At 35.9% G+C, this 13,804-nt stretch overlaps 1 protein-coding gene across 1 annotated transcript in view; it reads left to right on the forward strand.

Moving 5' to 3' along the window:
* The window catches only part of SYNE1 (spectrin repeat containing nuclear envelope protein 1), a 436,526-nt gene that overhangs the window by 174,804 nt on the left and 247,918 nt on the right, over nt 1-13,804 (forward strand). The window contains exons 34-40 of the mRNA XM_078054564.1: nt 1,348-1,498; nt 4,619-4,846; nt 5,240-5,338; nt 6,919-7,106; nt 7,504-7,627; nt 8,875-9,041; nt 11,145-11,298. Coding sequence (XP_077910690.1) covers nt 1,348-1,498; nt 4,619-4,846; nt 5,240-5,338; nt 6,919-7,106; nt 7,504-7,627; nt 8,875-9,041; nt 11,145-11,298 — 1,111 coding nt within the window. The remainder of the gene's footprint in view (nt 1-1,347; nt 1,499-4,618; nt 4,847-5,239; nt 5,339-6,918; nt 7,107-7,503; nt 7,628-8,874; nt 9,042-11,144; nt 11,299-13,804) is intronic.

A 13,804-nucleotide genomic window follows, 5' to 3' on the forward strand; every position in this document is an offset into this window, starting at 1 on the left:
GGATAGATATATGAAGATAGGGCCAATGTTCCTCAACATAATATGGCTTCACATTTTTATTAAAGATTCTTTCCTGGCAAATCACCAACACATATTATTCTTAAGCTATAGGACATAATTTCTAACGTGGATTTTAAAATGTAAAATTTGTTTTTAATGTTAGTAACGCCTTGAAATTAACATTGTACATTTGCCTAAACTTTAAAATTTGTTAAATAATTTAAAAGAAATTATGACTTAAAACTTTGAGAACTTTATATTACATATTATCCATCAAGTTATGGAAATAATGAAACTTAGAGTTTATTAGAAAAGAAGCTACTTTTATTAGAAATATCCATTTGAATCTATTTCATTTGAAAACTTGCAATATAACTTAGTTTGCATTACCTGTACCAATGAGAGCATTAGGCACATCCAGGGTATACCTTTGAGACTGCAATATTAATCTAACATTCAATGATGCCATTGCTTTCTTCTTGATGTCTTCAAGTGCCTTTTGGTAAACAGGGAAATTCTTTCATTTTTTTTTTTTTTAACCCAAGGACGTATCAGTTCAATGATATACTGTTAGTTTCTTAGTCTTTTTCTAAATGAAAGCCATAATCACATGGTTATATACACATACAAATTGGACATCTATAGTTGAAATTTTGTTTACTAGATTTATAACAAATAAAGCCCAATTTTCTAAAAGCAGTTAGGGTGCTCATGTACAAGATGTGTAAGAGTCTTTTGGAATCAAGACTGGACCAACATTGAAGAATAGCTGAAATCGTTATAGATTATAAATCGCAGGATTAGCTCTAATGATAGAAACAGTTCCTGTAAGGCAGCATGCGATTCAGATTACAAGCTCTCTCTTGACTCATAAAGGTGCATTTTATAAAGATCTTTGAGTATAGAGCATCCCTGCAGTATCTCTGCTCTGAGAGCAAAAGGACCTTGTCCACAAAAGCAAGACTGCTGAAAGACTCTGTGTACTGGAATCTATGTGGGCAGCTTATTAAAAGTCCTGGCAACTACTGGTCACATGCAGAGTTTACCTAGATTATACCTGGATTCAAACCCCTTTGGACGCAGCTATATTTTGTTCGAAGCACAGTTCCATTCATAACATAGTGTAGACACTACCTCGTTAAATGCTCATTCTCAGAGGAGATAGATAGGAAGACTCGAGGACTAACTACTCAGATCAAATGTGCATTTTTTCCTGTTCCAATAGTTTCAATTTTGACATGGTCACAAATGCCTTTGCTATCTTTTCATCTGGTGATTTAAAGGAAAATGTATTGTTGTTTTCTATTAAAATACTGCATTTTATTTACTTAATTTGGTTAATTTTAGTATTAAAACCATGGAAATGGTGAAAAACAAGTGGGATCATTTTGGCAATAATTTTGAGACCCTGTCCGTCTGGATAACTGAGAAAGAAAAAGAACTCAATGCCTTGGAAACTTCGTCATCTGCCATGGACATGCAAATCCACCAGATTAAGGTGACCTGCTCACACGTTACATTTATAATCCATGTCTAGCTTTTAAGAACTCCTTTCTTACATTTCATCAAATGCTAGTTGGCCCCACGATAAATCTTTCATTGCTATGTGATTCTATTAAAATTCAATTCACACAAAATGCAGAGCTGAGAGGTCTTGATTGATATCGGGCAATACTTTATAGTTGGAATTATGTATTAATATTTTCTGACTTATGCATTCAAAGTCAGTATTGTGTGCAATATCATTAAAATGTTTTTATGGTTACATTATTCTTTTCCTTGATTTTGAATTAACCCCATTGGAGTGTTCTGTTGATTCATCTATACAACACGAAATGTATTCATCACCTACAATTGTACTTTATAAGTGTTACTCAAATGTCTGGCTCAAATATTAGTGGCATTTACCCTCACAAACCACAGGGAGGAGCAATTAATTTCTTTAGGTGAAGACATCAGACTGCTGCTTAAATGCTTTCATTTAGGATGACCTTTGGGCACAGACTGAGATGCTCTGATACTTTAGCTCTCCCAACTCTAAAATGACTACGTGCATAGACTGTCATTGTTCACTTCATTCAAATAGTTTAAGAAAAAATGGACTGAAAGAAATGAATTCTCTTTCATTTATAGTTTTTACACAACACACTTTCAAAATGCAGGCACTTTTTCTATCTAATCTCATTTTTTTTTTTGAATGGAAAAACCCTGTGAAATTAATTTAATTTCATTCAATTAAAAATAGTAAAATAAATACCAAGGTATTTCACATTATTGCTCAGAACAAGTCATTACCATGTGCACAGTGGAAGGGTGCTTTGTCTCTTAGCTATGATTACATTGCTGTGCAGATTATCTTGGTTTATCCTACATCTTTTGCAATCAAGGATACATGGAATCTGGTATATGGAGTCTGCTTATGTCTTGTGTGGTATACTAGGGAAAATAGATGTCAACCCACTAAGGAATATTCATGAAATATGTTTAATCTCAAACTGTTTTTAAAAGTTGTCATTTGATCATTTCACTACATCCTAAGTAAACAAAGAATAGCACATTTAAATAGCTTTATCAAAAATTTTCTTTCAAAAAATTTTGGCACACACTTTTTAATGTGTTTATTCTTGCTATAATTCATTTTTATTATTATTTAAACCTTAATTCAATTCCAGGACTTCTGAAATATATCAGTGATCAACTGTCATCGCCTCTTTACTCTTTGGGAAACAAAATGATTACACAATTAATTTTTAAATATATAAACATTCAATTGTAGATTTCCATGCCATTAGACTAGAAATACATTTTAATATTCCAATGTAGTATTTTGAAACATCTAAAATGTATTAAATGAATATGAATAGTAGGAAAAAAGTTTTTGCTAGAAATAAGCAGAGATGGTGCGGAATACACTAGTACTGTGAAATTTAGGCTAATAGGTTCATGTTCTGTTTCCACACAGAAGACCACATTATAGGAAATATTAGAAATAAGGTACCACTTGTCATAGAGTTTCACTTTAAAACAACCTTAGGATTAAAATTAATGAAGTATTTGCCTTGTCGTGAAGACATTTATCTATAAGCCCACTTCTATTCTTCATTACATACTACTCCAAATTGACTGATTTTCTTATTCTTAATTGATAATTTACAAATGATAAGAACATACACTGGGTTCATCTTCCATCTTCCCTTTTTGGATTAGAATCCAACAATATGATTACATAGTTTGCATTTATGAATTTGTTGGTAACATGTATTAATTACTCTAAAAACTAAGAAATTTTGTCTTATTTAAGATTGCTTCACTGAGGTTTTGCAAGCACCTAGAACAATTTTGGCACATGGCAGACACCAAGTATATATTTGTTGAATTTATGAGTAATTTTTCTAAAAAAATATCATCTTGAAAAACAAAAAAGAAAGGTTGTATTCATGTTCAAATAACAAATATCTATTAGATATACCACTCTAGTCATGCATATGAAAAGTAAAAATAAATAAGTGATGAACACCTAGCACTAACCTAAGTTATTTCTGATGGTCTCATCTAGACAGAAGTTATTTCTGACTAGGTAGTCTCGTGTAGACATAAGTCACATTTTTTTTTTTTCCTACAGTAATAGTATTCTCCATTTAAATTATTCAAAACTGAGACTTGTCTGAATTTTTGGCTTTATTTGATTAGAAGATTTGGCTCTTTTTCTCAGAGAGATCATTTTCATTCTCTTATGCATAAATAAGCCTCTGTGTTTATGACAGACATGCCTCCTTCCCCCCACACACATTCTTAGTGTCTTTCAGTACTTTTCATGTGTTGACTAATATATAAAGTGTCATCCTGCTCCAAAAGGAAATGATAGTTTGTAGGTTTTTCACTGTAAGCCCCCAGCTAATGAGTAAAGCAATGGTTCAAAGCAGCAGCAGCTGGACCAACATCACCTGGGTATTTGTTAGAAATGCAAAGTCTTGGCCTCACCTTAGACCTGCTGAGCCTGAGTCCCTGAGGATGGGGACCAGGTGATCTTAACGTATTCCAAATTTGGAAACCACTGGCATAAAGACAATAAATTTGAAAAGACTGGTTTTAGGTAAGAATGGAATCCGAAAAGCTTTTAGTTTGGTAAATATGAAATGCTCAGCTACATTTGAGAAAAATTAAGTGAATGTCAACATTAGCATTTCTATGAGTTACTGGGGCACACTGCTTCCCAGATCAGCTGGTAAAAGGTGTGACTCATAGCAGGGAATTCTCTTTACCTTTAGAGATACTTCTTGTTTGGTAAAACATGAAATACAAAAATGAAAAATATGAAATACAGGGACATCTCCCTGCTTGCTTCTCTGCAACAGGACTAGCTCTTTCTCTTTATTTTCTATACTCCGAGCACGACCACCATCATTTCGTATTTTCCATTGTCTGCATATCTCTCCTCCCCAAATAAGGTCAGGAAACATATGGTGTTTGTTCATAGCTGCTCTCTAATGGTCCAAGTATGTTGAAATTTCAGCTAAGAAGACCCCCTCCTGATTTTCTCTCTGTGCAGATAATCTATTATTTCAGGAAGACAAGCTTGCTCAGCCTACGTTGTCATTTTTCTTATTTTAAATATTAGGTCGCAATTCAGGAAATAGAAAGCAAGATCAGCAGCATTACAGAATTAGAAGAAGAAGCTCAGTCTTTCGCTCAGTTTGTCACCACTGGAGAATCTGCTCGAATCAAAGCCAAGCTGACACAAATAAGAAGGTACTGGGAAGAACTCAGAGAGCATGCACAGTGTTTGGAAGGAAAAATCCTGGGACATTTATCTCAGCAGCAAAAGTTTGAAGAGACTCTTAGAAAGGTAAGGATGGGTCCATGCATGTGAAAGTTATTATTTCCTATTGCATTTATAATGAAATGCAATAAGGAGTCCAGAAATAGTGGACTAAGGGAAGACACAATTTGCTAATCATTTACCAAGTTGTCAGTGATAGTCAAGTTCTTAATTATTCATGATACCTTTTTTGAGGGAATATAAAAATGTCATTATACATCGTGCTCAGATAGGCATTAAGGCTTATCTATTCCTTTCAAATAATAGGACACATTGATTTTAGATTTTTTAAAATATGTATGTTTTAATCATTTTATTGAAAGTTACCCAAAAAGATAAGCATGCTGCTTCCTCGGTAACTTTTTCTGCCTTGATGTACATTTTTCCCACCATTATCTTTATATTTCACTAATGTTTTAGATCCAGAAGTCTGTGTCTGAGTTTGAAGATAAACTTGCTGATCCAATTAAAATATGTCCTTCAGCCACAGAAACATACAAAGTTCTCCAAGAACATATGGTAAGAGGAATTTGATAATTCCTGCTAGAAAACATAGTAAATATTTTTATGACGGTTAAAATTAAAAGGATTTTTATGTTACTTGAGGAATGACATAGATCAAACATGTTCACATAACACAAGAAATACAAGTGTGCAAATAAGTTTTTATTAAAAATGCCTATTAAAGGAGTATTCATTTACAGTATTTCTTTCTCATACTTAGGATGTGTGACGTTTTCTGATTTTAGCTTTAGTAAATTCTGTTACTTCTTGTGAGCATTATAAAAAATTAAGTGTGCATAAAAACATACATGTGCATGGCAGATTTTAGATTTTTTTTAACCCACAACAGTCAGATGTACAAAGAATATGTCCTCACTAACCTTTTACCAATGACTAGCTTTTTTGGTCTGCTGCCTGAACTGGTGACTCCTGTGGGATGTTCGCAGAGCAGTGGATGCCTTTGATGTGATTTAGGGAAAGGAGCAAAGAGGGAGAATCAGGCACAGAGAAAAACTAAAAAGAAATGTGTTAATAAAAAAATATCTGTTACCCCTATATATATGTGCATGTGTGCCGAGGGAGGGGGCTGCCGTGATAGAAAGCAAAGACTTGACAAAGGCACATCTGGAAAGGGGAGTGGAATTTATATCATTTGAATACTTACAACAAGAATGTGGGCGCCTGGGTGGCTCCTTCGGTTAAGCGTCTGCCTTCGTCTCAGGTCACGATCTCAGGGTCCTGGGATCGAGCCCTGTGTTAGGCTCCCTGCTCAGTGGGCCGTGGGGAGTCTGCTTCTCCCTCTCCCTTTCCCTCTGCCCCTCCCCCCTGCTTGTGCTCTTTCTCTCCGTCTCAAATAAATAAATAAAATCTTTTAAAAAATGCATTTTTGTGCTACCTAGGTTATGTTTTAAATACCCAAAACTTGAGGAAAAGTAGGAAAACTGAATTTCATGGAATTATTTTAATAGTTTACTAAGTTAATAATTGAGTACTATTTTATCTAGTATTTAGGTTTCGTAAAGCAAATTATTTTTCTCTGTCTTGATTGTGTGATCTCTAAAATGAGGATAATGAAAGAACATAACTCTTAAGATTCTTATGAAGATTAAATGAGTTACTATATGTAATGCACATAACATAGTACCTGCCACATTCTGAGGCACTATTATTATTATTATTATTATTATTATCATTATCACTGATTCCTGATAGCAGCTATGCCAGCCATAACACTCCCCATATTTTTTTTATAGAGATTACAGCATGTTACATATAGGTCTTGTAAATCAAGTGGAGTTTTTTTTTTAAATACATATTTGGTATTAAAGGAATAATAATTTTCACAAACTATCTGAATCATGAAGGGAGAGTTGAAATTATTCAGATATGCGGCAATAAATTCTTATTTGGGGAAGAGCCTTTCCATTTTCATTTTTGATTTCTGCATTCATGAAGGAACTGTCCTCACTTCGACTATGTCTCGCTGAAGATCATGGACTGAGGGAAAATTTTTAGTGATAATGGGTCTCAAAGAAAACTGTCGGCCTCATTTCTTGATGCTGTGCTTTCTTTGCGCACCTTTTGCCTCCGGTTAGGATCTCTGCCAGGCCCTGGAGGTGCTGAGCAGTGCGGTGGCCACCACCTCAGCCAGTGCCCAGAAGGTCGCGAACAGAGGCTCCTCCATTCAGGAGGCAGCGGCCCTGCAGGTGAGGTACGAGGAGACGCGGACTCGGGCCAAGGAGAGGCAGACCGTGCTGGAGAAACTGCTGGCCCACTGGCAGAGGTGAGGTGCCTTCCTTCCCGAGTTGGCAGCATGGATTTCAACTGCCACTCTTAAGTAGGACATTCTGGACCAGCTGTTGGGAAATAATCATCCCAGATGTAAAACGCATCAACTCATGTGTCTAGTATGGGAAGATCTTGTTGGTCTTTGTCAGAAGATGAAGGTCTCTAAAGTGGAGAGGATGTATATGTATCTGTCATATGACATAGATATAAACACAGGTACAAATACAGGTATGAACGTGAAAGGAATGTTCTTTTTACCTTCACATCTAGGAATAAGATAACCAACATTGTATTATTCATAACGGTTAGTGTTGGACCTCCAACTTTGGAAGCATTTCATTTTCTGGCATGATAATTTTGATAAATTTTTCTCTCATCTCTACTTTCTTTAGGCTAGAGAAAGAATTATCAACCTTTTTAACCTGGTTAGAGCGGTGTGAAGCAGTAGTCAGTTCCCCAGAAATGGGCATTTCTGCAGACAGAGTCAAAGTGGAGAGTGAACTTCAATCCATACAGGCAAGTTCAAGTTCAAACTTCCTCCTTCTTTGACTTTGGGGGTTTCCCACACTCTTGGTTCTCAACAACTTTCTAGTTTATTACACACTGACATTCTACATTAATCTCCCAAAAAGTTGCTCCTCAGAAACTCCTCAGAAACAGTGACTGTTTCCTGCCCTGAGGATAAAGAGCCATCCTCAGTCCACACTGAGGAAAAAAGTTCTTATCTTTTTATAAATATGCTGTGAAGTGTTCTAAGAGGGGAAGTCACAGCTCCTTTTCTGAAAAGCGACACAAAGATATCTGGCCATATAAAAGTATTCCTACACATCCCTACACAGAGAGTAAGTGTTGTACAGGTTAGGGGACCAGGAGGAGGCTGAAGCCTCTGCGACATCCACATCCGGGCACAGTGTCTGCCAAGCTGCCTCCCACTGGGTTCTGAACATTCCTTGTCCGTCCCCATATTCCAGCTTTGTGTGTTTTGTCCTGCTTGGCTTAAGTCCCTGTTCTGCCTTGTGGCCCTTCCTGCCATCCGTTGGCTGTGTGACCCTTCCTTGGAAACCTTCAGCAGCTTTGCTTGTATCACACATGTGGCCTCATTAAGGAGGGGGAGAAAGCATCCTGACAAGCATCTACTATGTGCCATGCTACACTATCATCCCATTTAATACCATGTTATGTTGTTAGCTGTCTATATGTATTTACCTCTTATCTCTTATTAGATAGGAACCACAACTTTTATGCATCACTCACAGCACCTTACAGTTCATTGCCTGATTAAAAATAAGTCATTCTGTTGCATGAAAACAAAATGAAGAACTCTTAAGTTCCCAAGTTTGGCCTAATATAGTCTCTAAATGAAGAAGGAGACCACATTTCTGGTACCCAGAATTGCATCTCTATTATTGTTAGATATGCATTGTTTCTCTTTAACAATAGCTTTTCTTTGATTCTCTTTACCTACACAGTTTGTTCATCTTGAAAGGAATTCTACAGCTTTTAAAGTTGCCTAACTTAATAGAACTCAGATTCTGGAAAACTAATTCAGGTTTCAGTAGTATTTTAAACGTTTCATTAAAGGTTAAGCAGATCCATTCTAAATCAATAATAAAATCTGTAATAAAAGCTCTCTTTAAGCCTGGTCCCAATGAAATCTGTGTTGCAAGAATGCAAAGCCTTTGGACAGCAACCACCTGTGTCACATGGTCCTTCCTAGTCAATCATGCTGAGATAAGATCTAGAATGTATTCTGTTTTTCTTAGGCACTGCAAAATGAAGTTGTATCCCAGGCCTCAATCTATAGCAACCTTTTGCAATTGAAGGAATCACTATTCTCAGTGGCCTCCAAAGATGATGTGAAAATGATGAAAGTACATTTGGAGCAGTTGGATGAGAGATGGAGAGATTTGCCACAGATAATTAGCAAAAGGTTGGTTTCTAAAAAAATTTTTTATATCATTCATTTTTTAAATATTGAGCATATAAATTAAGAAAGCAGAGTTTTATTTGCTTTTACTTAATTGAGCTATTCAGATAAGTATAGAAGGGAAAGAAATTACTTTGTCATTTAAAAAATAAAAGTGCTCCAGCAAAGGAAACAATCAACAAAACTGAAAGACAACCCACTGAATGGGAGAAGATATTTGCAAATGGCATACCAAATAAAGGGTTAGTATTCAATAAAAAAGGAGGTTAGTATTCAAAATACATAAAGAACTTATACACCCCATCACCCAAAAAACAAATAATCCAATTTAAAAATGGGCAGACATTTCTCCAAAGAACACATATGGATGGCCAGCAGACACATGAAAAGATGCTCAACATCACTCATCATCAGGGAAACGTAAACCAAAACCACAATGCAATGAGATGTCATCTCACACCTGTCAGAATGGCTAAAATCAACAACACAGGAAACAACAGGTGTTGGCCAGGATGTGGAGAAAGGAGAACCCTCTTACACTATTAGTGGGAATGCAAATTGGTGCAGCCAATGTGGATAACAATATGCAGGTTCCTCAAAAAATTAAAAATAGAATTATTATATGATCTAGTAACTCCACTACTGGGTATTTACCCAAAGAATGTGAAAACACTAATTTGAAAAGATATATGCACCCCTATGTTTATTGCAGCATTATTTGCAATAGCCAAATTATGGGAGCAGCCCAGATGTCCATCAATAGATGAACAGATAAAGAAGAAGTGGTATATATATATATATATATATATATATATATATATATATATATATTTTCCACTGTGTGTGTGTCACACATACACACACACACAGTGGAATATTACTCAGCCATAAAAAAGAATGAAATCTTGCCATTTGCAACAATATAAATGAATCTAGAGAGTATAATGCTAAGCAAAATAAGTCAGAGAAAAATACCATGATTTCACTCATATGTGGAATTTAAGAAACGAAACAAACGAGCAAAGAAAAAAAGAGACAAACAAACCAAAAAATAGACTCTTAACTATAGAGAACAAACAGATGGTTACCAGAGAGGAGGTGGGTGGGGGGAGGGGTGAAACAGAGGAAAAGGATTAAGAGTACACTTATTGTGTTGAGCACTGGATAATGGACAGAGTTGTTGAACTGCTATATCATACACCTGAAACTAACATAACACTGTATGTTAACTATACTGGAATTAAAATTAAAATTTTAAAATTTAAAATTAAAAAAAACCTCAAGTGCTCAAAAATCAGCATTTCTGATGAACCTCAGTCCAAAATTTTTGTCTCATAGTTAGGGAAAATGATCAAACTAATTGAAAAATATTGAAGAGGGTAGGGTTGCTTATGTTTGTATTATTTTTGCCCAAGCTATTTGTGTACAGGACAAAAATGGTAATTAAAATTTTGCCTCCCATGGTATTTCTCAACTGAGGCAGTGGCGTGTGGAACAGAGAAGTTGATTATGTGGGGTCCCTCATCAGCCACAGTAAGGATTTTTGGAGTTTGCCTTCCTATGTGCAAAAGGAAATTGCCTCTGTGTTAAGCCTGGCAGACACTGTTCTGATTACATTAAAATCATTCCTGGCTGTTACCTAGAGAGTGAACTGTAGAGACACAGTGGTCTCTCTGTTACCTAAAGAGTAAACTGTGGAGAGAGAGTGGCAGGAAGGAGGCCATTGAGGAGGCCAGACAAGAGATGAAGCAATTTAGACCCAGGTAGGCTTGTGGAAATGGAGAGGAGAGCACGGAATATACTGTGTGCATGTGTGTGCGTGTGTGTGTGTGGGGGGGTGGGTATGTACAGATTAGATGTGGTGGTAAAGAACCGAGGGCATGAAGAATGGCTCGTAGGACCACCTCGGGGACAGTGGTGAACGTTAACTGAGATGTGGAAAACTGTGAATAAAGGGTTTGAGAAGTAGAAAACATCAAAAATTTTGGTGTGTCCATGTATGACAACATCACTTTTGCCCTCAGTTAAACTTATTGCAACAATGTATCATTAACTTTTCCTGTTCATTTGTGGGACACTTTAACGTTAACACCTTTCTCTACATAGGATTACTTTTCTTCAGTCTGTGGTCGCTGAACACCAGCAATTTGATGAACTGCTGCTTTCCTTTTCTGTCTGGATTAAGCTGTTTCTCAGTGAATTACAAACTACTTCTGAAATAAGCATAACGGACCATCAAGCAGCATTTACTCGGCACAAGGTAAAGTGCATACTTTTAAGATCAAAGAAGAATTTATTCATAAAAGAGAGCTCTTGAATTATAAAGAAAAGCATTTTTTAACCCAACCATTCCACACCAGTTTAAACTTGCATTCATATGCAAATGTTTTAATAATTGAGTATATGGGTCCTAGCAATGTGTTATACAGATAAATTAAGCAGATAAAACCACTTCAGATAAACTAGACAACTCTGTTAAGACACTATTTCTTTAAAATGGAGTAAATGATTTCTAGGGTAAAGTGATGAGAATGTTCATTTTTAAGCTTCCTGGTTTGTTTTGTTCCAATGCTGAAAACTAATACCAAATTCCAATGCCTTAATGATACACTTTTACTAAATTACTGTTTAGCTCGAAAGTTATTTAAAATTCATGATTTATTTTCCTTATTTATAAATTATGCATAATATCTAACCTAGCATAAAAAAAAACACTTAAATCAAGTATTGGAGTAGTTGGAGATAAGCTATGTAATAAACTTATGACAATATTTAATGATAAAACATTTAGTATTTATGGAGTGCTCACTCTGTACCAGGTTTGCTAATTGTTTTTACGGAAAGGAATAGTACTTTCTCATATCTTTATGACTTCAAGTAGTTTTACAACTTGGAACAGGATGCCCGCTGAAGTTAGGCTCCTCCCCTCGAAAGAGACAGGGAGATGGTGGTGCTATCTTCTTCATGATTATATTTCAAAAGTGTTACCAAACTGAAAAGAGTTCGCTTGCCCTCGTGCAACAGAAAACCAAATAACGTTAACACTGGTCTTTTGCAGAGGGGTAAGCTTTATTGCCAAGCAAAGACATAAGAGGCTGATTCAAATCTGTCTCCCAAAAGGGTTGGGGTTGGGTGCATTTAAGGATAAGGAGTTAGGATGTCATGGGTACGTAGGTTGAATGGAATATGCTGATTGGACATAGGGGAAAAAGGAAATGTCCTCCTTTCTGAGCATTTGCATTCAGGAATTGTGTCTTGTCATGGGACACATGTTCATTAAATGGCAGTGTAAGCATGATGAGCTGGGGGAGATCACGGGGTGTATCGTAACAGTTACTCTTTTTCACTTTTGGTCCCTTGTGCACAACTGCAAGGATTCTTCCCAGCTTTCTCTAGTCTTAGCTTATTGGTGCTCACTCAACCTCTACATAACAAGCTCATAAATCAGTCAGATCAACCAGAGTGTTTTTAGGGTAAAACAGTCAAGCATTTGTTAACTCAGTGTGTTGGTTTCAAAAGGATGACCCCCTGTCCTTGAGAAACATTCTTGGGTTGTAACCGCACACAGGCTTTTAAAAAAGATTTGTATCTCAAAAGAGCAGAGAATGAATTTGTAAATTTTCTAAAGTAAATGCTCAAAGCTTCTTTCTGAAGTTTAATAGTCAAGCTGAGGGGAATATTAAGGCCATTGTGGTCAAGATTAAGATAGGTGATAATTTCTCTTTAATGGGAACCATGCTGAGATTGTTAGCAATGCTCTAAGAGATTTCAAACATGATTTATTGTGAGCAAGTCAGATTTCCTATACAACAATCTCAATGAGTTCATCTTTGTTTCTTTAAAGGAGGCAGCTAAAACCTGTGTTTTCATCGGCCTCACCTACTGCCTCTGAAGACAGGTTAATGCCCATCTATTCCTACGCTCCCTCCCTATAAGTGCTGTTAGAATTAACTTCATTGCATATATATTTAAAATCTTTCAAACCTCAATATCTTTTATATATATAGTAATATATAATAGATATAGTATTGTTATTATATATGTATATATACAGTATGGTTAAAAACAAAAATTTAACTGAGTAAATTTGAAGATCTAATTGGCTTTTTGAAGCCATTTGTGAATCAGGCAGTGTCTCATCTAGCAAATAGAAAGGAGCTCAGAGGGGTTGTACATAATAGAAGGTTTTCATAGGAAGGAGAGTGGGGCAATTAAGTTATTAGCAAAAGAAAGGATCATTTTAGGCAAGGCCACTTTCCCTTAGGGGTAAGAACAGGGGGTCTGGTCTTATCTTCTAGATTACCTCATCTTCCTTGGGTTGGGGAGGGCGGGGAGGAGAGGGCCCATGTGACAGATTGCCTTATCGGTACTGACCAGAAAATTCCTGACTGACAAGTTAACACTGTATTTCTGGAGGAGTCTGAAACTGCAATTAGTCTAGGTATGAGACGCCAGTTTGGTGACATGACCTACCATAATTCAGGCCTGTGATTTGCTTTTTGTTGATATATATATATCAACTAGATATATACTAGATATATATTTATATTAGAACTATAAATTTTAACTATGTCTACATATGTATTTTAAATCTTCTGAATTATACATGTATGTATTTATATAAAATTTCCTTTTACGATTTCTATTCATGAAGACATTCTTTTCCATGCAATGAATTCATTCCAAATCAGAGTTGTTTTATGTGAAACATATAGATGAGAAACGAAATTTTAAGAACGTTTCTTAAAGATTCACCATAGATGACC

This window comes from Halichoerus grypus, chromosome 9, assembly GCF_964656455.1.
Source record: "Halichoerus grypus chromosome 9, mHalGry1.hap1.1, whole genome shotgun sequence".
Taxonomy (NCBI): Eukaryota; Metazoa; Chordata; class Mammalia; order Carnivora; family Phocidae; genus Halichoerus; species Halichoerus grypus.